The 24,880-nt window shown below is 40.9% G+C and overlaps 1 protein-coding gene across 1 annotated transcript; it reads right to left on the bottom strand.

The window, feature by feature from the left end:
• Positions 1–291: 291 nt before the first annotated feature.
• Positions 292–21,034, bottom strand: LOC147693302 (extracellular calcium-sensing receptor-like). Its single transcript, XM_086935912.1, has 5 exons — positions 20,991–21,034; positions 19,270–19,561; positions 17,146–17,988; positions 12,678–12,896; positions 292–444 (listed from the first exon to the last, which is right to left on the bottom strand). The coding sequence occupies exons 1-5, from the start codon at positions 21,032–21,034 to the stop codon at positions 292–294; spliced, it is 1,551 nt and encodes a 516-aa protein (XP_086792038.1).
• Between the last annotated feature and the right edge of the window lie 3,846 nt (positions 21,035–24,880).

Genomic DNA, 24,880 nt, shown 5'->3' with positions numbered 1-24,880 from the left:
CGTGGGGAAGAATAATGGAATCAAAAGGATACAACAACACTCCTTTGTAGGTGTTCAATAATCAACAGCTACTTCAGGGCTTGGGAAATGCTGGAGTCAATGGAATCAAGGCTTCATAGCCCTGTGAATCCGGTGTCCAATGATATAGGAAGTGTTTATCTATGCTTCAGACTCAAGAGAGGCCAAAGAGCCACAGCAGTGGTTTCCTATGTCCGACCTTGGACTCATAACCAGTCCCTGCCAGAATCTAAAATAAAGTTCATTAATCTCTGAAGTTGAGTTTGGAGAAGTCTATATATGTCCTGTGACAGGAAGACAACATCCAAGTTGATCTTGAACAAGGCTCAGATGAACTGATGTGTCTGGGCTGTCATAAAGTGAGGTTTCTCCAAGTTCAGAAGAAATTTCAGCTTCAGAAGAAAATTTCAGGTAGTCTGATTGTGCCTTACAAACAAATGGGCTGTAATTAATCAGCAAATGAACATAAGAGTAAATTGAATCACTTTCAAGTTATAAAGAAGCCAATACAGGTACAAATATCTTTACAAAGACTCAAGGAGTGAAAGCCAGACTGTGGAAAAGGATCCTGATCTGGTAATTGTGGGAACCAACTCTGAATCTCAGAACTGCTGACTATCGCAGGGGTCTCCAGCCAGTAGTTTGTAAGCTACTGTAGCTCTCTAAGTACCACTGAGTAGCTCACCTATGTGCATCCCAGGTTACTAAATTAGAAAACGTTTGCTTGGTTGAATTAAAATATATATATAACAACATGGGGATTATACAACACTAATAATATTAGTTGCTCTCAATGGGTTTTATTGAACAGAAGTATATCTCAGTACAGAAAAGGTTGGAGATCCCCCTGATCTTGACGAACAGGAATATGAAATGTGGCATCTTTCGAGTCTAGAGCTACTAGAAAACCCCCTGAGCCACTAAGAAAATGCTCATCGTATACATAGAAACCTTAATTATTACAGATAGTCAGAGTAATACTCATAAGTGGGGGATATAGGAACTTGTCATAGATAGTAGTTCCCAGCCTGAGCCACAAAAGTGATGTTGCCCATCTGAAATATTGTGGAGCTTAGAATTCCAGAACGTCTTCGGCCTTAACCACGCAAATGCATGGTTAAGGCAAGCGTTGCTCAGCTTGTAGGAAAACAGCACGTGTGGAGGTAACAGGAGGGTTAGTTGGCCCCCATGGACCCTCAAGAGCCAAGTGTGTCAGTAGGCACGTTTGCAAAGTGGTGGAGAAAGGGGGCATTGCCACTGAAAACCTCTCAGCAATCCTGCTGTGTGGGACTTACTGGAGATAAATGGAGGGGTAGTTGCCCCCAAGGAAACTCAAGAGCCAAGAGACCTACATCCCCAAACTAGTAGTGTACTAGGCAGGTACATTTTCAGAGTGGTTGAGAAAGTGGGCGTAGCCTCCGACAGCGTCTCAGCAACCCTGCTAAGTGGGACTTACTGGAGGTAACAGGAGGTGTAGTTGGCCCCCAAGGACGTCCTTGAATTTGGCTTAGTCTCCTCATATATCTCTTCCTTGGCAGTAGATTTGAGGTGGGGCAATTCTCTCCTCTGGGGGGATGATGGGAACACTAAGGGCTGCCCTGAGAGTCGACTTGAAATGTTCCTTAAGCTGAAAGAACAGTTGACTTGACAGTTTTTAAGTCCCTTTTAGGTACCTTGAGAGAGCAAATGATGTATTTGGGCTTACTTGATCATCGATTTCCCCATGTAAAAGCCCACGTTGAAGTTGTATATAAAGAGTTCTGTGCCCACCATTAGCTCGACTAAGTCAACCCATGTCGCAAAATGAGGTGGTCTGTGGGAGTGCTTTGAGGAACAAACACCAGTCTTACTTAACCTGGAATTTACCTTATGGCGTCAGAAGGCGGATGCTCTTGTTGTGACTGCTTGTGTTGCACTTAGGATAAATTCCTGCTATTTGGGCCAAAATTCAGAAAATGGAGAGAATTTGTAAGGTGTGTCACCTACAAGTTCAAGATATTAATCATGTGCTATTTGTGTGTCTGTAGTTGTAAAAGGTGAGGCACTATTGTTTGCAGCCTTTATTCCTTAAATTCAACATTCACTCTGCCCTTGAGGCCCATTCATTTATTTTGTCCCCCCCAAATGAAATGATTTGCAACAGGATCTATCTATTTTTAACAACTTTTCCGGGTATCTCCTAAGAATATAATGTTATTTCTTATGTCGTAATATTTTTACTTCTCCTCATCTAGGTATATACGTGTTGTAATATTTTTCTGGAATGTTCTGCTTCCACTTGCACTTTATATGCTGCACTTCGTTTATTTTCTCCTATAGTCTGCACAGCATGTATGGTAAAATCTTTTAAGGAGATAGTTATATATATTGAAATATTATATATCGGAGGAAATATATTTTCGATCTATCTGTCGTTGTATAATTATGTAGACCTCTGTAGGAGTTCAATGTCATAAAAAAATAAGGGCCATATTATCAAGAAAGGGCGATACATTATTGCTGCTTTTATTGGCAAGAAACTGCCGCTAAAGCGGCAATAATGGGCTTGATAATATGCCCTTGTGAATTCCCATAGCAGCCTTGGTTAACACCAGAACCTGGGCTGCTATGGGAATTCACAAGGACATATTATCAAGCTCATTATCGCCGCTTTAGCGGCAGTTTCCTGCCGATAAAAGGAGCGATAATGTATCACCCTTTCTTGGTAATATGGCCCTAAATACTTGAAAACGTCACAGGGGCATTGCTACCAGTGTTGCAGCCAATGCAATGCACCATGGCCCGGAGAGGGAGGGACCCAACTAAAGTTGCCCTTTGAGCCCCACTAGGTGATCTAATAACCATTTTGGAGTTCCAAGGTGTGCTTAAAGATTACTTTAAAGGGTGTTTTTATTTGTTAGTTTTGCTGAGTGGTCAATGACTCAAGTTAAATTTCAGTCTTCTGACAAATTGTTGCTTATTCTTTTAACATTGAGACTGGTGTTAACTTTTCTCAGCTTACTGAGAAGTGTTTGGATTTTGTAATGTTAAATGTGTGGTAATCTTGTTGGTGTGAAAGAAAATGCTGTAAGATGTTGTTTACTTCTAACACAGCCCAAAATATAAATACCTATAAATGAACTGTACAAATATTTCAAAATAAATAAACTCCTGGTGATGCACAAATGACAAATATTCACAGAAACCCAATTTCCAAAACTTATCGTTTATGCGCTGTATAGTTCTATTATTAGAATGTGTTGGTAATTTCAATGGAAACTATGCTGTCTGTAAATACCAGAGGGTACCACACCATGGTTTAGTAATATATTTCGGACAGTTTGCTTCCAAATGCAACACTAGCTACATACATTACCCTTACCATACTCTGGCTGAATGGGCATGGCTCCCTTGAGATACTTGTTCTTTGTGCAATGCTTAGGTTTTTCAGAATTCAGAGATCAGTGATGTATCAGTGATGTTAGCACCACAAGTCTGAGAATTGTACCAGCATCACTGTTTACTAGGGCCACAAAAGCTCTTACAACACTGGGAGCTTGCTGTTAGCTTCATGTGAATCCCTCAGCTATAGGAGTTGGGCTCTAAGCAGCATAATCTACTAACCTGTAGGGACACTGAGAAAGCCTCAGAGTGTTGAGCAATGTGCCTGCTCATATTTGTAAAAGCAGGTTGTGCCATTTGGACTTGGCAGCCTACCTCCAGCAGGGTCAAAGAAGACCTTATGTCTATGCTGCTGCCTGGCTTCTGAATCCAGGAGAGTCACAGAAATCACAGCCTCCAGCCTGATAGGTGGAGGGTAGACAATAGGGGTTAGAAAAAGAACATTGACTTACTTAGCACAGAGGGCCCGATTCACAAAACTAACTTAAGACAAAATCCTAAACTTACTACCATTTTGGTATTCACAGAAGGCACTTACTCATTTTGGTATTTACAGAAGGCACTTACAGCCTAATTCATGAAGCCTGATTCGGCTCGCAAAGGGCCAGATTCTGAGAATCTGGCCCTTTGCAAGTGAGATTTTTGCATTTGGGATTCATCATCCCAAATGCAAAAATCGGTAATTGCGTTTTCGCAAATTTGCGATGGATTACATTTAAGGAATCTCTATTTGAGATTCCTTAAATGCAATTCATCATCCATTTAAAAATTGCGAAATCGCAATTTCGGGCCGCTATTTACCGCGAGGTCAAACCTCATGGTAAATAGCGATAACTCAGAAAAATGTTTTTAAAAGCATTTTTCTGAGTTGCATGTTGCACACACACATGTCCTTTGGACATGTGTGTGCGCAACCCCTGTTCATATTGCATTTAAGGGGTGCTACAGGGTGTCCTTCGGACACCCCTGGCACCCTTTCAATCGCTATCTTATTTGCGATTAGCTAATTGCTAATCGCAAATAAGGAATACTCCCCATTCATTCCTATGGGCCTTTTGGCCCTTGGGAATGAATGGGGAGTTATTTCTTATTTGCGATTAGCAATTTGCTAATCGCAAATAAGGAATTAGTAGGAATCGCATTTTTTTTGCATATTCCTACATGAATCCCGTTTTGCGAGTCCTTAATAGCGATTCGCCATGAATCGCTATTAGGGGCTCGCAAAACGGGAGTATGATGAATCAGGCTGTTGGTCATTTCAGTATTCACAGAAGTTAGGAGTCCTAACTTTAGGACTCCTAACTGTCTTCTGTGAATACCGAAAGTCTTAAAATTGGGATTTTTCTCAGTTTAGTATTAGTAAAGGTAGGACACCTAACTTTAGGCCTCCTAAATGCCTTCTGTGAATACCGAAAGTCTTAAAATTGGGGTTTTTCTCAGTTTGGTAGTAGTAAAGTTAGGACTCCTAACTTTAGGACTCCTAAATGCCTTCTGTGAATACTGAACGTCTTAAAATAAGGATTTTTCTCATTTTAGTAGTAGTAAAGTTAGAAAAATCCTAATTTTAAGACTTTATCTACATCACCATAGTGCCAATAGAGCTCGCACAAGTTGGGAAGTTCTTTGCTGTAGCTGGAAAGACTCTATGCCAAATGCAAGAACAAAAGACAATAGCAAAATAACACACTAGCCACACTTCTCCTGCCGGTGTGCATACAAGTCTACTATCATTACTGTATCGCCTTGCATTATGTCTTACCTTTTAGATGTACTTATAACATTTCACTGATTCATGACGTAAAAGCCATCAGCTGTTATTCATAATCCTTTTGTTTACTGTGACTTATCTTTTAGATGTATTAATAACATTGCACTGTTTTACAATGTAAAAACAATCAGCTGTTTTTATAATCCTTTTAGATTTCCTCTTTTTAACCCAACCAAACATGTTTTGGTTTTTTTTTAAATTATGAAGGTAATAATTATCGAATTTGTAAATGATTTTAGATAATCATACAATAAAGAATTCTGATTCTCACATGGGATCAGGTGAACCCTTCATGTTTAACTTCTTTGGAATTCTAAATAGAATTCCTAACTTATGGTGAAGTCAGATTTTTTATTACAATTTTGAATAGGTCAATTTTAGAAAGTTGACATTTTCCTACCTAAGCAATTTAGGGCCAGTATCCTCTACCAGGGTCACATGACTGAGTGTAGCTGAAAGTTGAGCTTTGTGTATTCCTCCTAGAGAGCCACAAACAATAGAGAGCTACTGTGCTCCTGAATGGGCCATCACTGGCAGGATGGGAGGGAGTAGCTTGGCACAGCCCTATGTTCACTTAAATAGGCTGTGTCCTGCCCCAAAACAAATGGCTCCAAACCCAAGCAGATGCAGAATTCCTGGGGACTTCAAAGGGAAAACTCTAGAAGCTTCTCCTCCGCTTCAAAGGCACAACTGTGTATAAATATTGGACTTAAACATCAAATCTTCTGCACACTCCTGGACCTGGGGATAATCTGCCAGGGAGAAACACTGCTATGCTTCTGAAAGGACCGCCACTCTGCTAGACCGCTGCTCTGGGTGGAGCTGCTGCCCTGCTGTGCTGTTCTTCTGGTCTCCTGATCTGAGCCTAAGGGACCTAAAAGTGCAGCAAGTTCCTGACCCCCAAGTATTGCCTCTCCGGTCGTGGACCCCTGGAGTGGCTCAAGGGTGTTGACATCAAGCTGTTGGGCCCCTCTTGACCATGAAAGGGCCCATTTGCTCATACCGGAAAACAGTGCAAAACTTTGTCAGTCCAACTCTTCGCACTGCAGCATTCACTGCTTGCTGGTACATCCTCCACGAACCTCTAGCAACTCCCGCCTGTGATGCCAGCTAGGTTTTCTCGCTTAGCCGAAGGCCTCCTGCTGTGCTCTCTCTGCTCTCTATGGTCATCTTCTGCATTAACAGGAAAAACTTCAGCAAGACTAACCTGGTGACTGTATCCGACACGTGCTAGCTTGTGGTCAGCCTGAAAGTGTGACTTTGACCCAGTCCAGTGCAACCTGATGTCCCTGGTTGGCGCTTTATGCTTTTAGGTGCCATTTTAACATAACACCTTTATAAATGCATAACTCTGGTTCTGCTGATTGGATGTTTGTTTTGGTCATATTTTATTTTTTCAATTCTGCTCTATTTTTCTAAACTAGTATGTGAACCTTTTGTGCTTTGTTTTCACTGTGTTCCTGTTTGAAGTGTTGCACAGATACTTTGCACAATGCCTTTTAAGCTAAGCCTGGTTGCTCTATGCCATGCTATAAGGGGTGGAGCACAGGGCAATTTTGAATTGCTTGTGCCTTAGCATGAGAAGACCTCAGGTTGCTTCTTGACCACGGCTCACAGTCACCCAGTAATCAGATTTCCTACAGGAAACTTGCACTGGTCATGTAATACCATGCTTACCCATGTCTTTCAAGGGAGATTGTGATGCTCTTGACCAGTGTTGTATACCTTACGCGTGTATGCCAAGGAACCCCTAAGCTCCTGCTCCTGGGGGTCTCTCTATTCCTTTGTGCTTAGGTATATATAAAAGACTGTTTCACCAGCTTCATGTTTTCTACAAAATAATGCATTCTTTTGCTCAGAGAAATTGGACTTTAGATAATCCCACTTCAGTTATTCATCAAACAGAGTGTCCTTCATATATTACTTCAGCCCTTCAAACCAGCCACCATACAATTGGGCAGTGAATCAGATGTTTTCAGACATTGGCTGGTTTGTCAATTGTTGGCTCTAATTAGTTTTTCCGGATACCAAAGAGTTAAGTAACATTATTTTGCATACTACTCTGTGTCACTCTGCATCAAGATCAGTCCAACCTCAGGAGATATTTCTTGTAGTTCATCCCCTAGCTGCTCACCCTGCAAATATAGACTGATGCTAATTGAACTATTGCTACTGGACCACAACTTTCTTATGCAGCCCCAGGCATCACTGCTGGAAAATTCAAAACCATGCCACCATCTTGAAACAGTCTTCTTCCCTCTATTTACTGTTTCAAGATGACAGACCAGTGAGAAGCTTGGCTTTTCTTTTTTTTTTTATTGAAGCACATGCTCTTCACATTTAGTTGGCATCTTTTTTATTTGTTGTTTTTGTTCATTTCTAGTTTTATTCATTTTAACATATGCTTGCACTACGGAAAAACTACTACTTTGTTTTTTAGAAGGTACGTTGGAATTGTTTTCATGCTCTTCCTGCAAAAGTCCACAAAGATCAGACTCCCATAGTCTGCTGTGCTGCTCCAAGTGTGGTTTATGGGAGATTAGATGACCTCAGTGGACATTCAGGCTTCAGTTTGGCTTACTTTAAGAACTTTGAATTACACTAGCGGACCGATGCATCAGATACTCAACCTAGCTCTCCCATGGTGCCATCTGTCCAAACTCTGCTACTTCCTAGTGAGTGACTTACCTATTTGTTAGAAAATGTGCTTGTGTGAGTGTAGTATAGACACCATCTTGCATGAGTGTTTTGTGAGGAATATGTTTGTGTGAATGCAGGATTAACCTTGTGTTTTGTGAAAGAAGCATAAGTGGTCTTCAGGCAGTTTCCCCTGGAAGTGTGCAAGGCACGTTCAGCATTCATAATTATACCAGTGAGGGGCTAAAATATGGTGGAAGCAATTTCGGAGTGGGCGAAGCAGTACATCCTGGTTGCGACTCTTAAAGGCAAAGTGCTTACACACGCGCTGTAACTGCTTGGTGGGGGCAGCGGTAAGCGCTTCAGTGATTATTTGGCAATTGACCACCTGAGGCAAGTGTAATCTTTTTTTATTGAAATTGGGTAATTAAAGCTGTGCTATGGGAGACCAGTATCAGAGGATTTAGGAGGATGTACACGAAGAGAGTTTTGTTGGAATGTTGTGAAGATGGGGAAACTATTGTTGAAAAGAAGGAATCTTTCTTCTGATGCTTCTTCATCCAGTGGGTCTTATCCGTTGCCTCCCCAAATGCAGAATTAATAAGGAAACTGGTGATAAGGCACTAGTTTCATTGAAGAAATATAAGAAGGAGATGAGGAATCAAGCTTATCATGCAAGTTTTCACTTTGACCTTTCTGATTCTGACCTGTTGGTTCTTCTCCTCTTCCCCCTGATCATAAGGGGTAATACATTTTCTAAGAGATTTGCCTGACTTGCTTCCCCAAATCAAGAATAACATAGGACATTCTTCGGAAGAGTGGAGGAGGCTTCCACAAATGCTGTTCTGTGTTCCCTTGCATTAAAGCATCACCCAACACTGAACAAGGTGCTCAAAATGGCCCACAAAATAACTGTAAATTAGATTCTGGGGCAGCCTTGCCTATTTGGCTGCAAAGTAACACCAGTGAAGAAAACATGACCTTAGTTCTCTGCCATTCTCCAGGCTGTCTTTAGGACCGCCCAGTATTACCTGCCTGTACTCTGCCTGCCCTTGCTTTTACCTCTGTCCAAGGGCACCTGGCATGACTCTGGCATACTTTTATTGCCTTGCATCCCAGCTATCTACTGAGATACAAACTTTGTATGAAGTGAACATTTTCTGGGTCTATGAAAGAGACATACCATTTTTTATTTGAAACACTTTAAACCCCTATAACTTTGTAAGCCGACTTCCATGAGGCAACACCCCTAAATCCCACAAATATTGTTTGAGATATTTAAGTGCTAGGAGTTTGAGGCACAATGGGGAAAACAACCAAGAAAAAAGAAACAGGAGATGACCTATTAACAGGACAGCTACCAGTTGTTGTAGATGAGGGGAGAGCAAAAGAAGATAGTCAGGATGCCCAACAGTGACACAATACATTATTCTGCAGACTACAGCTGCTTCGCGAGAAGCATTTTAGAGAGGAAATTTGATTCTCTAGTGCAACATCAGGGGCTGTTAAGAGAAGACCATAGTTGTCTGGTGGAGAGGGTCACAAATACAGAAAGATCACAAGGCAAAAATGCAGAGGAAATAGGTAAAAAACAAAAGCAATAACATTTACTAGAAAAGAAAGTAAAGATTCTGAAAGCACAAGCAGAGGATGTAGAAAATAGGGTCAGAAGAAATAATATTTGCATTATAGGGCTGGCAGAACCCATAGAGGGGGTCATTGAAGGCAGTGGGATATGAAATCTTGATTGGAAACATGGCTGGGAAGGATGTGGCTCAGGTGGGGCTCTCAAAGCATTATTCACTGGAAAGGGCACATCGGGTGCCAGGACACCCACGATGGCCCGGAGAGCTGATAAGACCAGTAATTGCCAGGTAACTTTTTCATGAAGACCGGGACCATATCATAGTACAGGAAAGTACAGAGGGTGATATCTTTGAACATAATCAGAGAGTAAAGATATTCCCTGATTTTTTGAGGAAAGAACAAAAGCAAAGGGCCTCTTTTACAGTGGTCAAGAGGCACCTCTGTGATAGGGGATTACATAAGCAATGTTGATTCCTTCAAAATTATGTGTTGCAAATGATCGTGAGGCACTGTTTTTCACTTTGCCCCAGCAGGTTTTGAAGTGGATAAATCAGCTTTCCCGGTGGGAGGGTGCACGACCCAAGAACAAAAAGCAAACAGTTTAATGGCCTGATGGTGCGGGAATGAGGGGTGGTGGTGCAGTCCCCTCTAGACTACAGGCTCATCAGGAGCAACCACAGCTGGTTAGGAAGGTGGTGGGTCATAGAGGAACTACAAAATAGTCCCTTACACAAAATACTGAGGAAGAGAAGGGAATGGAAGTAGATGGCTCTAGCACAGGTGGAGAAGCGTGGCTCAGTGGTTAGAGGCGGCAGACCCGGAAGCTGAGATCGACTGTGAACCAGGGTTCGATTCCCCGCCTCGGCGGGTCTCTGGCTCAAATTTCCACGGACTCGACAATTCTCGCTCTGGTGCCTACTCAACTCACGGGGTCACACTCTGCGACTCTGGGCAATAGCTTGCTTAATCTCCACTACGGCCCCTCGCGGCGGGATGCCTGGCTTTCACCTTGTGGACACCCTGCCGTGGTTTCTCACAGGGGAATACCAGGACGGGTTCCCTAAGCAAGCGCCGGGACGCTTACGGGCAGCTGTGCGCTTTACAAGTCCAGCACATTTACATTTACATTTACATCTACTTCTGAGCCAAGGATAATTCTGCCACATGTCACACCACACAAATATGATGATATTTAAAAAACAAAGTGCCACAATGTCATTTCAAGAAGTGTTGTGGTAGAATATTCAGAATATTAGAAAATATACAATTCGTAATTGTAAGAAATGGGGTGGGAAACTGTATTTTGAATGTGATATGAATGGCTTTAAGAGCGGCAGAAAGCTGGGTGTATGAGCGTAACCCCTTATAGTAATATGAAAACTGGAAGTTTTTTTTAGTTTGGATGGGGCATGAGTTCCTTCTTGTCCTGGAGTTTTGGAGTTGAGTTTGGGATAGTTAGGTTAAGAAGTCTAATGGTCCATTATACAAAAGGGAAGGAAAATATAAGTAATCTGACATTTTGTACAATGTTATTAGTTGGAATGTGCAGTGAATGAACAACATGACTAAGCGCTATGAAGTCCATGCATATTTAAAAAGATGAGGAGCGCATATTGTGTTACTGCAAGAGACCGATCCTTCAGCCTCATAAAGGGAAGCATTACTTAAGAGATGGTGGGCCAGTTTCCAAGGGAGGTTTTGATATGGGTTCAGCATGGTGCGCCTTTTCAGAAAACAGGTGAATTAAATGATCCAGAAGGAAGGTATGTGATGGTGTTGGGGTACTTGGCTTGGCGAGACTTGAATATAGTGGGGGGTCTGTGCTCCTAACTCCGATTAGTATGGGTTTCTTTAGGGATTGACGATGATATTGGCTCCATACATGACACAGAATATCTTCACAGGAGGAGATTGTAATTGTTTTGCTGACCCTGACAGAGATAGATCGCACCCAACCCTGCTTAATTCATCAGTGCATCAGTTGGCTAGGCAACTTAAAAATTGGAAACAAAGATGGGGGTTAGTGGAGTCATAGAGGTGTATGCACCCAGAAAATATGGATTATTCATACTTTTCTGGGCTGCATGATCTGCATATGCGATTGGATACATTTCTCTGCCATTCTGCAGTGCATAGTGAAGTCGGAAATGTGGAGTATTTATGCAGAATAATCTCTGACCATAATCCTTATTTACTATCAGTGGGGTGGAATAGAGAACGGACATGAATACCAGACTGGCGTTTGCGCATGGAGGCATTGGAAGATCCAGTGTTCTGTGATGTTAGTGGAACAGCAGTGGTAAATTATTTTAAGGAAGATTAGGCTACTACTGTGTCCCCTCTGACAGAGTGGTGTGCGTTTAATGTTGCCAAACATGGGTGCTGTATAGCAGAGATAGTAGGGATTAGACATACCCTCGTGAAAGAGATTGATAAACATGAGAAAGAACTATGAAGCCAGGGAGCAGCCAGCTGTAGACTTAGAGTAATAAATATTACCAGTAAGTAATTGGGTCATTCCATCTGTTGGAACTTACCCGTTACATGAATACGCTAAAAACATCCTGAATGCCACAGCACGTGTTAAAAATAAACAACTACCTGGGACATCACATGTGAAATAAGAGCTCCTGCAATCTGATCAGGGCCTTGCTCGGAAACCCGCTGTTTAGAAGGATGAGCATCTGTGGTCCCAATGGCAGCAGCTAGAACCACTAGGTCACAGATCATCTCCTTAAATGCAGTAGGAGGGAGAAGGACCACATCTTCCTCTTGAGGAGGGATAGGGTTATAGAGGCATAATGCGGTTTCTTGACACTCCCTAAATGTCAAGCTGCCAGCTCCTGTCAATGTTCAAATGACAGGAGCAGACTGGCTTTATCTTCTTCTCCCTGCATAAAGTATCTCAGTGGGGAAGGTTTTCAAAGTCCCAAATACATATTCTGCCATTAGGCAAGCATGGACCGAGATGGTGTAGAACCAACCACCACACTTTCCACTAGCCATGCTCTTCACCTACTCCACACGATCTGGGAGACACAGTCCTCATAATACCATTTTGACAATACAAACATTAAACACACCTTCACAGCAATGACAGGACAGTTATCTCTGGAGGAGACACAGATAAAGGTGTATCCAGAGTTTTGAGGGTAGGTTATTGGAAATGTGGTTAGAAAGGGAAGAAAGTCACTCCTATTCTTTGAGGTTCATATACATTGTCATTATTGTACATGTCAAGATATCTTCTATACCAATGAGCATATGAGAAATAAACCCTCCTCACCTGGTTGTTGTTGGCCCACATTATGTTCTTTGTGTTGACATGCACTTCTTCACCTTGTCGGGAGTCGTAGAAGCCCACATTTATTAGCCGAATGTCATCATCATCAAATACCTGCAAATTGGCGATGTCGAAATCGCTCAAAGGATCTCCTTTCGCATCAAAATGTATTTCACCACCAATATCGAGTGTCACGTTGATGTTCTTCACATAGTGGAGGACCTGAGAGATTGGAAGACAGACACAGAGTCGTTCTGACATTTTGTAATCACAACTGGAAAATTAGAAGAATTCTCAAAACTGCTGTGTCAGGCCAGTTCTTGGATTGAGGTATGGGCAGGCACCATAACAGACTGATTGTTGTTCAGAAGTAGGGAAGAAGTGTAGGTTCACAATGTATATTTTAAACAATGTATTCACTAATTAGGCAGGCTATTAGGTCCTAGAGCTGGATTTTGAGGAGGGCGCCCTCTCTTTAAGACAGTGACGGCAGCTAATCCCAATGCCTTCCCCTGTGTAGAGCTTGACACAGCTCCATGTGAGCTAGGTACTTTGACCACTTTAGAGATTGAAAGAGATAATACGGATGTATTTGGAGAACGTGGTCCAAAGTCAGTATGTGCCCTTGATTGGCTGAGTGAATGGTAGTTTCCACTAGACTCCAGTGTCTGGTGAGTGACAACATGAGAGCTGGATTTATGTGAGGCTGTCCAAGGTCCCCACTGGACCTGTGAGCCTGCACATTTTACATCCCTTTACCACCTGCCCCTCATTACACTTACCTCTCTTGATGTTGGAGGTATGTAGTAGCCCCTTTGAATTCACCACATTTCCCTTGACAGAGTGATACTAATCACTCTACTAATCCTGCTGCCAGTTGACCTAGAGAACCTGTGATAAGCAGCAGTTAGATTACACCTGCTCCAGGAACGCAAGGTTGGAACAGCCCAATACTCAGGATGTGTCACCTGTTGCATAACACTGAGGCCCAGTGGAAGATGTCTTCCATCACTATTGCAAGGATACGTCTTCTTCAACCCTGTCTGTTCTATAATGGTGTAGGAAGCCTGTATTTACCTTTCACTAGTGCCAAAACATCTTGAACATTGTCTTGACTTCACCTCATGGAATGAGTGGAATGGGAATGAGGTCACACGAGAAGAAGGTTGCTCAGATTATGAAACTATGCACCTTTTGGCTCTAGGTCCTTCTGATCTGGAGAAATGTAGGCGTTCTAGCATCCCGACTAGCTAGTACACCCTAATGCTTGCTCAGTAATGATGGGACTGGTGGGATTCCAGTTGACTGTGGCATCGCACAGATCATGGGTCACTGGACACCATCCTTGTATCCTGAGAAGAAATTGTTGTTTGACAAGTTTGGATGGAGCTTCACTCAATGGACAGGGGAGTTTACAGCACCAGGGTAAGTTTTGTAAAAGGTGCACCACACCCTTGTTACCATTCCTCCATCATTAACAAAACAAAATCACTGCAAGTCATATTGATTGTATTTCCCTTTGAACCGTAGTACCAAGAATCTCTAGCCTTTTAAGTGTAGCATTGCATGACTGCTTTGGTTCCCCTCTTTGGTTATCCCATCCTTTTGCAAGGAGTGACCATTTTTTACTCCACTGAGGTTCAGAGCAATTTGACATTTTTGTATAAACCCTCCATCGTATAACATTGGCTTTGTACCCCATGTTAACTGTGTTAGTGTTGTTTAGTGCCTAAAAGCTGCACTATCTTTGAGATTGTATCTCTGGCTAGAATGGTTGGAGAGACATCTCGTTTTCTTTGCCTATCTTCATTCTATGTTTCTGATATTTTTCCTATGTGAAAGAAAATAGTTTTCTAAAGTAAAACATTGATGTAGTGGTAAGCTTGTTGACTAATCTTGTTTCTCTGTAATCTGAGTGTCTACATCTAAATGATCTCCTTCAATAAGCATTGAGCTACTTGACCACACTGCCTTGAAAAAGACAGGTTCTGAAAAGCAATTCTTGACTATTCCATTTGGGGTCAACAGTATTGTGATCTTAGGACACCACTTGTCAACAACTCTAATAGTCACAATTAGAGCCCACTAACTCTTGCCTGCCCTGGCACACACGGAAAAGGTTATCACATTGATTGGCAACTTGTGGAGATCATTGCACACCAGTCTCTGGCTAACCTGATACCAATTATAAAATGCAGCTCATATGCATAAGACTATACACAAGATGGTGATGAGCAAATGGAGAGAGGCTGCAGAAAATATACAGTGTCAAAATTATAAACCTCCATTACAAGATAAAAAAGAGCTATTCAGCGCAAATACGACTCTGAGGGCAACATGTACAAAGGTAATCGTTTGCGATTACCAAACAGCAAATTTTTGCGATTCGCTATTTGGTCATCGCAAACACTAATGTAGAAATGTGCCTTTGGCAAATTGTATGATTCCCAGTGGGTCGCAAATAGAGCTACCTCATGAATATTAATGTAGTATTTCTCGGTGTGCAACCCATTGGGAATCGCTAAATTCACATGGATGGTGAACTCCTGGGGTCAGCAGACCATCACGTTGGTGATTTCTTTTAAATAAAGCAATCTTTTTTTCTGGTAAAATGCGGTATGTATTTCATAATGGAAAACGGGGCATTGCCCGCTCTTAAAAACATCCTTAGGCACTTTTCCCATTTGGGAATGGGTTACCACCTACTTGAAGTATGTTGTAAAATGCAAAGGTTTTGCGACCACATTTTGGGTGCAAAACATTCACACATATCACTGTGATTTGGGATTAGGAAGTGACGCCCTTAACATGCCCCTTTGTAATATCGAATCCCAAACACAATTTGCTATTCAGTAATGGATTTCTGAATTGCAATTAGGGCTTTGTACATCTGAAAAAGTCTTTTAACATACCCAAATGGACAGATTCTGTGAATCGCCCGTTTGCGACCACAAAAAGCTGCAGTACATGTGGCCCTTTGTTCGGTGACTAGGCAATTTCTAGCATGTGGACAGTGGCAGTGAGAACACCACAGAGGATTGGCCTTGTAGACTCTCTAGATCATTGACACTCCCTGCTATCTGTAGGGCCATGGCACTGTCTGCCCCAGCATTTCCTCTCAAAGGTGAACCTGACCTACTAGAACCTTTGTGATGCACAAACATTGAACTAGACCTTCAAAACGCTAAGGAGTGACATTTACTGGGGCACATCAACATCTTCCATTTCTGTGACAAAGGAAAACATATAGCTTTATTGCATGACATCAATGATGATATAAGTGATAACATCACCGATGACCTCATAGAAGAGTGTGACAGTTTGGTACAAACTTATCAAGCTGAAAGGTATTTAGTAGCCATTATCTAGAGCACATTTTGTAGATACCTTGTGTGCTACTAATTTGTATAAGTGCTTCCAACATGATTGGCCGCCTAAACAGGCTAGCGTGTCTTGGAGTGGGCTGTCCATGAAGAGTTCCTTACATGTCAAAGGCTTTGCATGGCAGGCGTTCAACCAACCACATAAGGGGGGTTGAGTGTCTGGAGGGATTGGACTCTCTGTGAAAAGTCCTGCACAGGGCGAGGGTTGTGCGGGGTAGGGGATTGACCACCTAGGGGGCCTTTGGTATCTGGAGGAAGGGAGTTCTCCCTAAAGGCTTCCCCCAAAGCAATGGCTTGCTGTATTTGGGGCATGGCCGTGTAAGGGGACTTGGGTGTCTGGAGGTAGTGGGTTCTCTGTGAGTAATTTTGCCCAGAGTGAAGGGTGCACTTATTTGGGGCTCGACCACTGAAGGAGTCTTGGGTGTCTGGAGGGAGTGGGTCATGAAGACTTCTGTACAAATCAATGGCTGTGCTTTATAGGGGCTTGGTCACTTGTGTCTCATTGACTGTAAATAGGAGGTTTCCTAACTGAAAAGGATCAAGTACAAAACAAAGAATGTGCGCAGCTGGGACTTTGACACCTTTTGGGGCTTGAGCGTCTAGAGGAAGTGGATTGTTCATCACTTATGTCCACATGACCTTTTTATAATGTTGTTTTTTTCATAATGCCACCAGAGCACCACACGAGTCAGTGTGGGCCTCGTGTGTCCCAGAGATCCCAATTTTAAGACTTTCGGTATTCACAGAAGGCATTTAGGAGTCCTAAAGTTAGGAGTCCTAACTTTACTACTACTAAACTGAGAAAAATCCAAATTTTAAGATTTTCGGTATTCACAGAAGGCATTTAGGAGTCCTAAAGTTAGGACTCCTAACTTCTGTGAATACTGAAATGACTAAGTGCCTTCTGTGAATACCAAAATGAGTAAGTGCCTTCTGTGAATACCAAAATGGCAGTAAGTTTAGGATTTTGTCTTTAGTTAGTTTTTTTAATCGGGCCCTGAGTAAAAATCATGACTCACATAAGCTATAAAACTGAGACATTAATACACTCATACCTATTGCGATAGACATGCTTATCACTTATTTACCTGCCAAGGTTGAAAGTTATTGATGTCAGCACAATCACTATGAATGAACGGTCCTTGTCCAGGTATGCAGGATATCAATGAGTTCATAGCATGGGCAAGGGCATAAACTGCCTTGTAGATGTGATATGACATACTGAGATCATTAAATTCAAAAAGAAAAGCTCCCATGTTATGTAATGTCTGGTTCTCTGAGCAAGAAACCTGGCTTCCACTGTTCTCCATCTCCGTCATTATCTCAGATGTGTTAGATCCTGGCCACTTGCAGTTGAAAGCTTCCTCCCAAAACAGTTTAATAAATTCAATATTGGAGTCTTTCAATGGATTTAGGTTGGTAAGAAACCACTCAAAGTCTGGCATCTGTGAGAAATGGAGGTTTAGTATTAGAGATCCATTGAAGAGTGTCCAGGTGTTCCTGGGGAAGAGTGCATGAGAAAATGTGAAGGATGCAGAGAAGACAAAGACTTTATCTGTCACATTCAGTGCAAAGAAGACCTCCATGACCTTCTTCATATGGACATCAGGGCTGTGAACAATGATTACTTTCACAGTATGTCTCTTGGCAATTTCAATAACATTGGCGAGTTTGGCTGTAGAGTAGCTTAGATGGATTTTTTCCATAAATGCAACACAGCCCCCATTCTTCTCAATCAATCTTTTTAAGGATTGTCCCCCCACCATTCCGAGCTCATCGTCAGAGATGATCATCCCAATCCATGTCCAGCTGAAGAATTTCATTAGCTGTGCCATGGCAGTCATCTGGAAGGTGTTGCTTGGCACTGTGCGCAGAAAAGATGGAAACTGTAGCTTGTCGCTTAGCGTAGAGAGAAATGATCCATAGCTGATCTGTAGTAGAAGGAATTTTACGATTTGATTTAATTTTACCCAATCAGTTTCTAACAATATGTGTGAATTAAACTGCCCTCTACCCCCCCCCCCCCCCAAACAACTCTGGGTATTCTGGTATACAGCCTGGAGAGTGAAGAACAGGCAAAGTCATGTGATTCTTTTGAGCTCACCTTGGTTTGTTGACCTAAGACTAAGGAAGTCTTTTTGTAATTTTAATTTTTGTTACTCATGTGGATTTAATGAGACCTTATGAGACCTACCAGCCCAGCCTTGTTAGAACTCCAACTTCTTTACTGTTTCCAGGCTTTTTGCACCTAGGTTATTGGGCGATCTTTGAATGGGAGCACGATTAGGCTCCTATTTACTAAAATTTGGCAGGTGCTTTTACGACATAATGCAGTTTCGCTCTAAGCACCTCGTCCTTCAATTGATGCTCTGTCACTGCATTGTGTCATGCCAGCGGGCCCAATAGATTTTTGTAAACGAGGGCCTTGTCATTGTCCTCTATGGGATTTAATCCCTCTATTTACTACCCAGATGGATGGCATTGTCCTGTGGTGTGTGTGTGTGCGCTCTGCAGTATATGGTTAATCTGCCTGATTGTTAACCTATCCTATTTATAGAGCGGGGGGGGGCAATAGGAGCTGATTATTAGGTACAGGGACCCTTGCTCCCAAAAAGTAACGATTACACAAAGGGAGTCACTTGTAGTGGATGAAAGAGGAAGAAACTTGTTTTCGTGTGCTACTCTAGCTGTGGGCGACAGTGTGTCCTCATCTTAATGCCCTCACACACCCCGAAGGATGTCATGCATCATCATTTGGGCTTTGATCCTCGTCGGGCCGGCTCTGCAATGCCCTAAGGGTCCCCCGAAGTGTCTATTTATCGGAGGTCTTTTACTGAGAAGCCGTTTGGGTGCGTGGGTGTAAGTGGCCGTTAAGGGAGAGTGGGTACTATGTATTAGGGTGATCCCTCTGTCATTGTTAAAACAAAGTGTGTGGTGCTGCTCTAGGGGATATTATGTCCCTCTGTAGCTTGGTATATGTCCCTCATGGACATATATAATGGTCCGGTATATGTCCCTAATGGACATATATAATGGTCCATAGTCCCTTATATGTTCGCTTCTAAGAAGGTCTACACTTGAACATCCACATAGGTTGCTATAAAATGGAGCTCTCTCGTGAACTGCAAGCCCTCTGTTTGGGTTGTGTGAGCCATCAATAATCTATTCTATCATATAATTATGTATTCAGCTGCTCCATGTACCCTGCTTACCACTGGGAAATGGAGAGGTCCTGAAATTCTGGATAGTGAAATAGATGTGGATGACAGCATTTCTCCAACAAGTCCTACTGGTATTGATTTTAAATTGCAGTTATACCCCGGCACTGGGTCAGACTTCCCTGAGAGCTCTTCTAAGAGCCCTTTAATGGCTCTATTTTGAGATGCGCAGGTATCGACGATCCGGAAACCCAACGTAATGTTTGACAACAAGTCGGGCGTGCGATTAATTTCCTCAATGGCAAAAAGCATAGCCAGCAGGTCTCTGTAATATCTAATGATAAACCTGTGGGGTCAAAAGAATATGTGATTGATGACATGAGGTAATAGCAAATATGTCGACTCATACACAGGCAAATTAAATATCCATAACATAATCAAAGGGCATTGGGACAAAGACCATGGTGTGATGTTAGGTTGCTACAGATATAGCTCTCCGGCAGTTTATTGGGGAAGACTAAAGTGTCTTCCTGTTATGTGCACACATCATGGTCATTGGGGCAATGGATCTTGTGTTCATTTATTGTGAATGTAACACCTTTCGAATTTAACACTGGCCACCTAAACATTTAATCAATGTTATTTTCACCAAGCATTTCAGATCATTTTGTATCAAAATATGTAAGGGGTACTCTACATTTTGCTGGGTAGAGGGAAAATGTGATCTTTCAATTATTTTGTGTGGGATTCTTTTTCTGCATACAGATTAGTGTTACAGTAGAGGCACAAAGTCATGGCAAACAGGACGTTTTGCTACTGCTGAAAACACATGAATATAGGGACGACAAATGAAGAACACAGACTATGGATCTTATTTGGACTCCTGATAGAAATTGGCTTTTCGCTTGGCTGAGTATACACCCTGTCCAAGCAAGAACCACATTCCTAGTCACAGTAAGTCAGATGGACAGCAAATCATAACATCTGGTAGCTTGGCACAGAACAGGCCAGCTTAAATTAGGAGGTATTGTGTAAAATATTTGTGAAACACAGCAAGCAGTAACACAGTGAAATCACCACAAAAAGACTCCATACCAGTTTAGAAAAATAGATTAGTATTTTCTGAACAAATAAGAACAAAAAAACAAAACTCCAAATTGTAGAAGTCAATATATGAATTTTAAAAAATTAGTGTGAAAATAGTACTTAGAAATAAGTAGTGCTTAAACAGGGTCTCGCTGAACTGATAAAAAAGTCAGGAGTTCAATCAACCTGTGATGGAGTGCAGGCTAGCTACAGGACCCATGCAGGACTCACTGAGCAAAGTACCTTAATCCCTTGTCACAGAATGTAATGCGGGGTGCGATGAATCGATACTCACCATAGAGTTGATTTTCAACCGAATTTCTTCAAGCAGTAGTGGCAATGCATCAAAGCTGTGCGATGCACAGATTGCAGAGTGCAGCTGTTCTGCAGGTAATGAGCCGGGTTAATCCACACTGGAGGCAATGGGGTGATCTTCTCCACATTATGGCTGGATGTATTAGTTCCTAATGCTTTGATTCCGGAGGCAATGCAGCGTTGATGAGTGTGATGCGCCTGTCCCAGACATCTCAACAGCGATGTAACCTCAATCCTGATCTTGCAGCACACAATGTGTAGGTTCACATTGGCACTACAATTTTGAAGCGCAGGTTCTTGTCAGATGCAGCACTTTAAGCTCACTTCCAAGGACCCAGGGCTTGTTTGGCACCATTTGGCAGAGCAAGACTTACAGCAAATAAAGTCTAGGTGCTGTGATGAAGGTGAAAGGTGGCATCCTTAATATCCTTGAGACTTCCGCAACATGAGGCAAGCCAACAAGCCCTTGGAGAAACTTCGATTCAAGGATGTAGAGAGCAGATCTAATCCTTCTCACTTCCAGGCAGGAGGCAGGAGGCCAACACAGCAAAATAATTTAGCAAATTGGCAGTCCCTACAACTGAACAGCAATGTGCAGGCAGCAGGCCAACACAACAAAGCAAATTAGCGGAGTGGGAGTTCTCCTACAGCGCAGCAGCTCTTCTTCCTGGCAGAATGTACCAGCAGTGTTCTGAGTTGATGGGGTCGGAGGCCCTGTGATTGATGTCATTTTGCTTGAATACATTTGCACACTCACCCAAAGAGAAGTGCATTTCAGTGCCAGGGTTGGCGACTCAATACTTTACTTTGCAAAGTTGTGTTCTGTCCTTTCTATTTCATTTTTAATTGTCCTTGCTTGTTAAAGCTCTGCGTTCAGGTTCCAATAATTGAAGTCCCAAAGTGCCTTGATCTTCTACATCAATAAGAATGAAAATGTGCTAGCTATTGTAACGGTATACAGTCCAAATGTTGAGTTTTTATTATCGATTTGCATTAATATCGATTAAAAAAATAGAATGGACACAATATCGACTGGACAGAATATAGACTACAAAAATATCAAATAGGAAAGCATTAATATTGAATTAAAAAATATAGAATGGACATAATATCGAATGGACAGAATATAGACAACAAAAATATAGAATGGACAGAATATAGACTACAAAAATCGAATTTGAGGTAAGTAAGTTAATATAAATTTTTAAAGTGTCTTTTATGTTAGTATATGTTTGAAAAGTGTATATTTATTTTATTATTTATATTAATTATTTATTATGGTATTTAATTTTTGTTGCGTAATATAATTCTGTAGCAGGTTGTGGGTTTATAGGGGAATAGGGTGGGAAGTAATTTAATTATAAATAATTAAATATGTTAATTTATTTATTGGTATTTATTTTGAATTCATTATTAATTAATTATTAATTGGTAATTATTTACAATATAATTGTTAATTAATTTAAATTAATAGATTAATTGATAAATATGTTAATTTTAGTAATTTATTTTCAGTAGCGGGTTTTGGATTTATAGGGGAATAGGGTGGGAAGTTATTTAATTATAAATACTTAAATATGTTAATTTTTTATTTGTATTTATTGTGAAATAATTGTTAATTAATTATTAATTGGTAATAATTAAAATATAATGAGTAATTAATTTTAATTAATTCATTAATTGATAATTATGTTAATTTTATTAATTTAGTTTCTGTAGTGGGTTGTGGGTTTATAGGGGAATAGGGTGGGGAGTAATTTAATTGTAAGTATTTCTATTTTTAATTTTTTTTTTATTTTATCAATTTTTTAATTATTTTCTAATTGTTAATTAATTTATTAATTGGTAAATAATTTGTATTAGTAGGTAATTATGTTTATTAATTAATTTTTATTTGCATTTTAATTGATTAATTAATATATTATATAAACGTGTTAAGTATTTTAATTAATTTGTAATTGGTATTATTATTTATTTTATTTTTATTTATATATGAAGTATTTACTTTCCCTACTGTTGCACTCACTGGAGTGGGAATAGTAATTATTACCCTCCTGCTATCCAATGCTTTCCCTACTGTTGCACTCACTGGAGTTGGAATAGTAATTTTTACCCCTACGCTATCCAACGCTTTCCCTACTGTTGCACTCTCTGGAGTGGAAATAGTCATTTTTATCCCTACGCTATCCAACGCTTTCCCTATTGTTGCACTCTCTGGAGTGGGAATAGTAATTTTGATCCCTACGCTATCCAACGCTTTCCCTACTGTTGCACTCTCTGGAGTGGGAATAGTAATGTTTACCTCTACTCTATCCAACGCTTTCCCTACTGTTGCACTCTCTGGAGTGGGAATAGTAATTTTTACCCATACGCTATCCAGCGCTTTCCCTTCTGTTGCACTCTCTGGAGTTGGAATACTAATTTTTACCCCATAAGCTATCCAACGCTTTCCCTACTGTTGCACTCTCTGGACTGGGAATAATAATTTTTACCTCTACGCTATCCAACGCTTTCCCTACCGTTGCACTCTCTGGAGTGGGAATAGTAACTTTTACCACTACGCTATCCAACGCTTTCCCTACTGTTGTACTCTCTGGAGTGGGAATAGTAATTTTTACCCCTAAGCTATCCAGCGCTTTCCCTACTGTTGCACTCTCTGGAGTTGGAATATTATTTTTTACCCCTACGCTATCCACCGCTTTCCCTACTGTTGCACTCTCTGGAGTGGGAATAGTAATTTTTACCCCTACGCTATCCAAAGCTTTCCCTACTGTTGCACTCACTGGAGTGGAAATCATAAATTTTACCCTTTCCTCTATCCTACGGTAAAAATATTGTAATTTTTTTATTAATATTACGTTTATATATATATCTGTATTAACAAATCAATTTGTATGTTTTTTTTTACTTACAATAATTATTTATTAATTTTAAGGTTATTTAAGTATTTTAAGTATGTTTAAGTTAATTATATTTATTATTTCATTAATTTTTAATTAATTTACTGCATTTAAAAAAATTCGATATTTTGACTATACTGAATAGGGACTACGGAGAAATGTCACATCGACCAATGCTAAGAGCTTTTGAGGCAATGACCCCCCTAGTCCTGTATGGAGCAGAAATCCTTTATTTGAGCGGTAAAGGAGCTTGGGACTTGGTGGAGGGGAAATGCCTAAAAAGCCTTCTATCTCTCCCACAATTGTCTATGGTCCAAGCTATAAGAACTGAAATAGGCACAAAGTCTTGGGAGATACAAACGCAAATGGCATTATTAGGCTTTGGAAACGATTTGAAGATTCAGATGGGCAAAAAGTAGCACAATGGTGCAGGAGAGAAATCCAAAAGAGTGACCTAAAATGGGCAAAAGCATGCAGGGAAAGATTGATGCAAATTTGTAAAAGGTTAAAGGTAGAGGTGATCCAGGAAACGCTTCAAGTATCATGTACTAAGAGTGAGCTGAAATTAAATGGGAAGGAAGTATCCAGAATCATTGATATGGGATACTTAGCGAAGAAGAAATCAGTAGCACACATGATGAACGCCTGGTCAAACGAAAATTGGTTTCCCTATCTAGACATCCTTCCCAACCGTGGCTACAGGCAGGAGATATTAAGGCTGCGGATTGGGATCCACCCATGGTTAATGAATAAAGACCTGAAAGCAAAAATGCTAGATCAGGAAGGGTGTTGCAGGTGTAATTTAGGATGCAAAGGAGAACTGGTACATATCCTACTTGATTTTTTGACATTTTTAGAACAGCGGAAAATGTGGCTGCGGCCTGTGTTTGTAAAACACGATATAAAAACAAGGGTGCAGGCGGCAAATCTATTATTTGAAATTGGCACTATTGACATTGCAATTGCCCTGGGAAAATATATAAAGGTGGTACTGAGTGCACTAAGAAACCAGGAATAATCTGTGGTACTGCATGAACTTTTATATTAAGGAAATTATACTCGAACTAAAGGAAAGAAATGTGTTTTAAATGTAATAATAAGTTTTATCTCAGATGTAATTTTTATTTACGTTGGCAATAGTAAAAAGGCGTGTAAGAGTTTTAATCGATATTGGATTCATTTTTACAATGTTTTATGGTTTTTATGTGAATATTTTCAATTTGTGATACTGTCTCTTGCTCTTGTTTAAAGACTATGGTCATAATAAATATAACTTTGACTTGAATTGACTTGACTAACTATATTTTTTACATCAATATTTTTGATTCAAGATTTTTGTGCTTGCCTGTTTGGAGATAGGAGGT

This window comes from Lissotriton vulgaris, chromosome 8 (assembly GCF_964263255.1).
Source record: "Lissotriton vulgaris chromosome 8, aLisVul1.2, whole genome shotgun sequence".
Classification (NCBI taxonomy): Eukaryota; Metazoa; Chordata; class Amphibia; order Caudata; family Salamandridae; genus Lissotriton; species Lissotriton vulgaris.
Note: the sequence above shows the minus strand (reverse complement) of the source record. Positions and strands in the feature narration are given on the sequence as shown.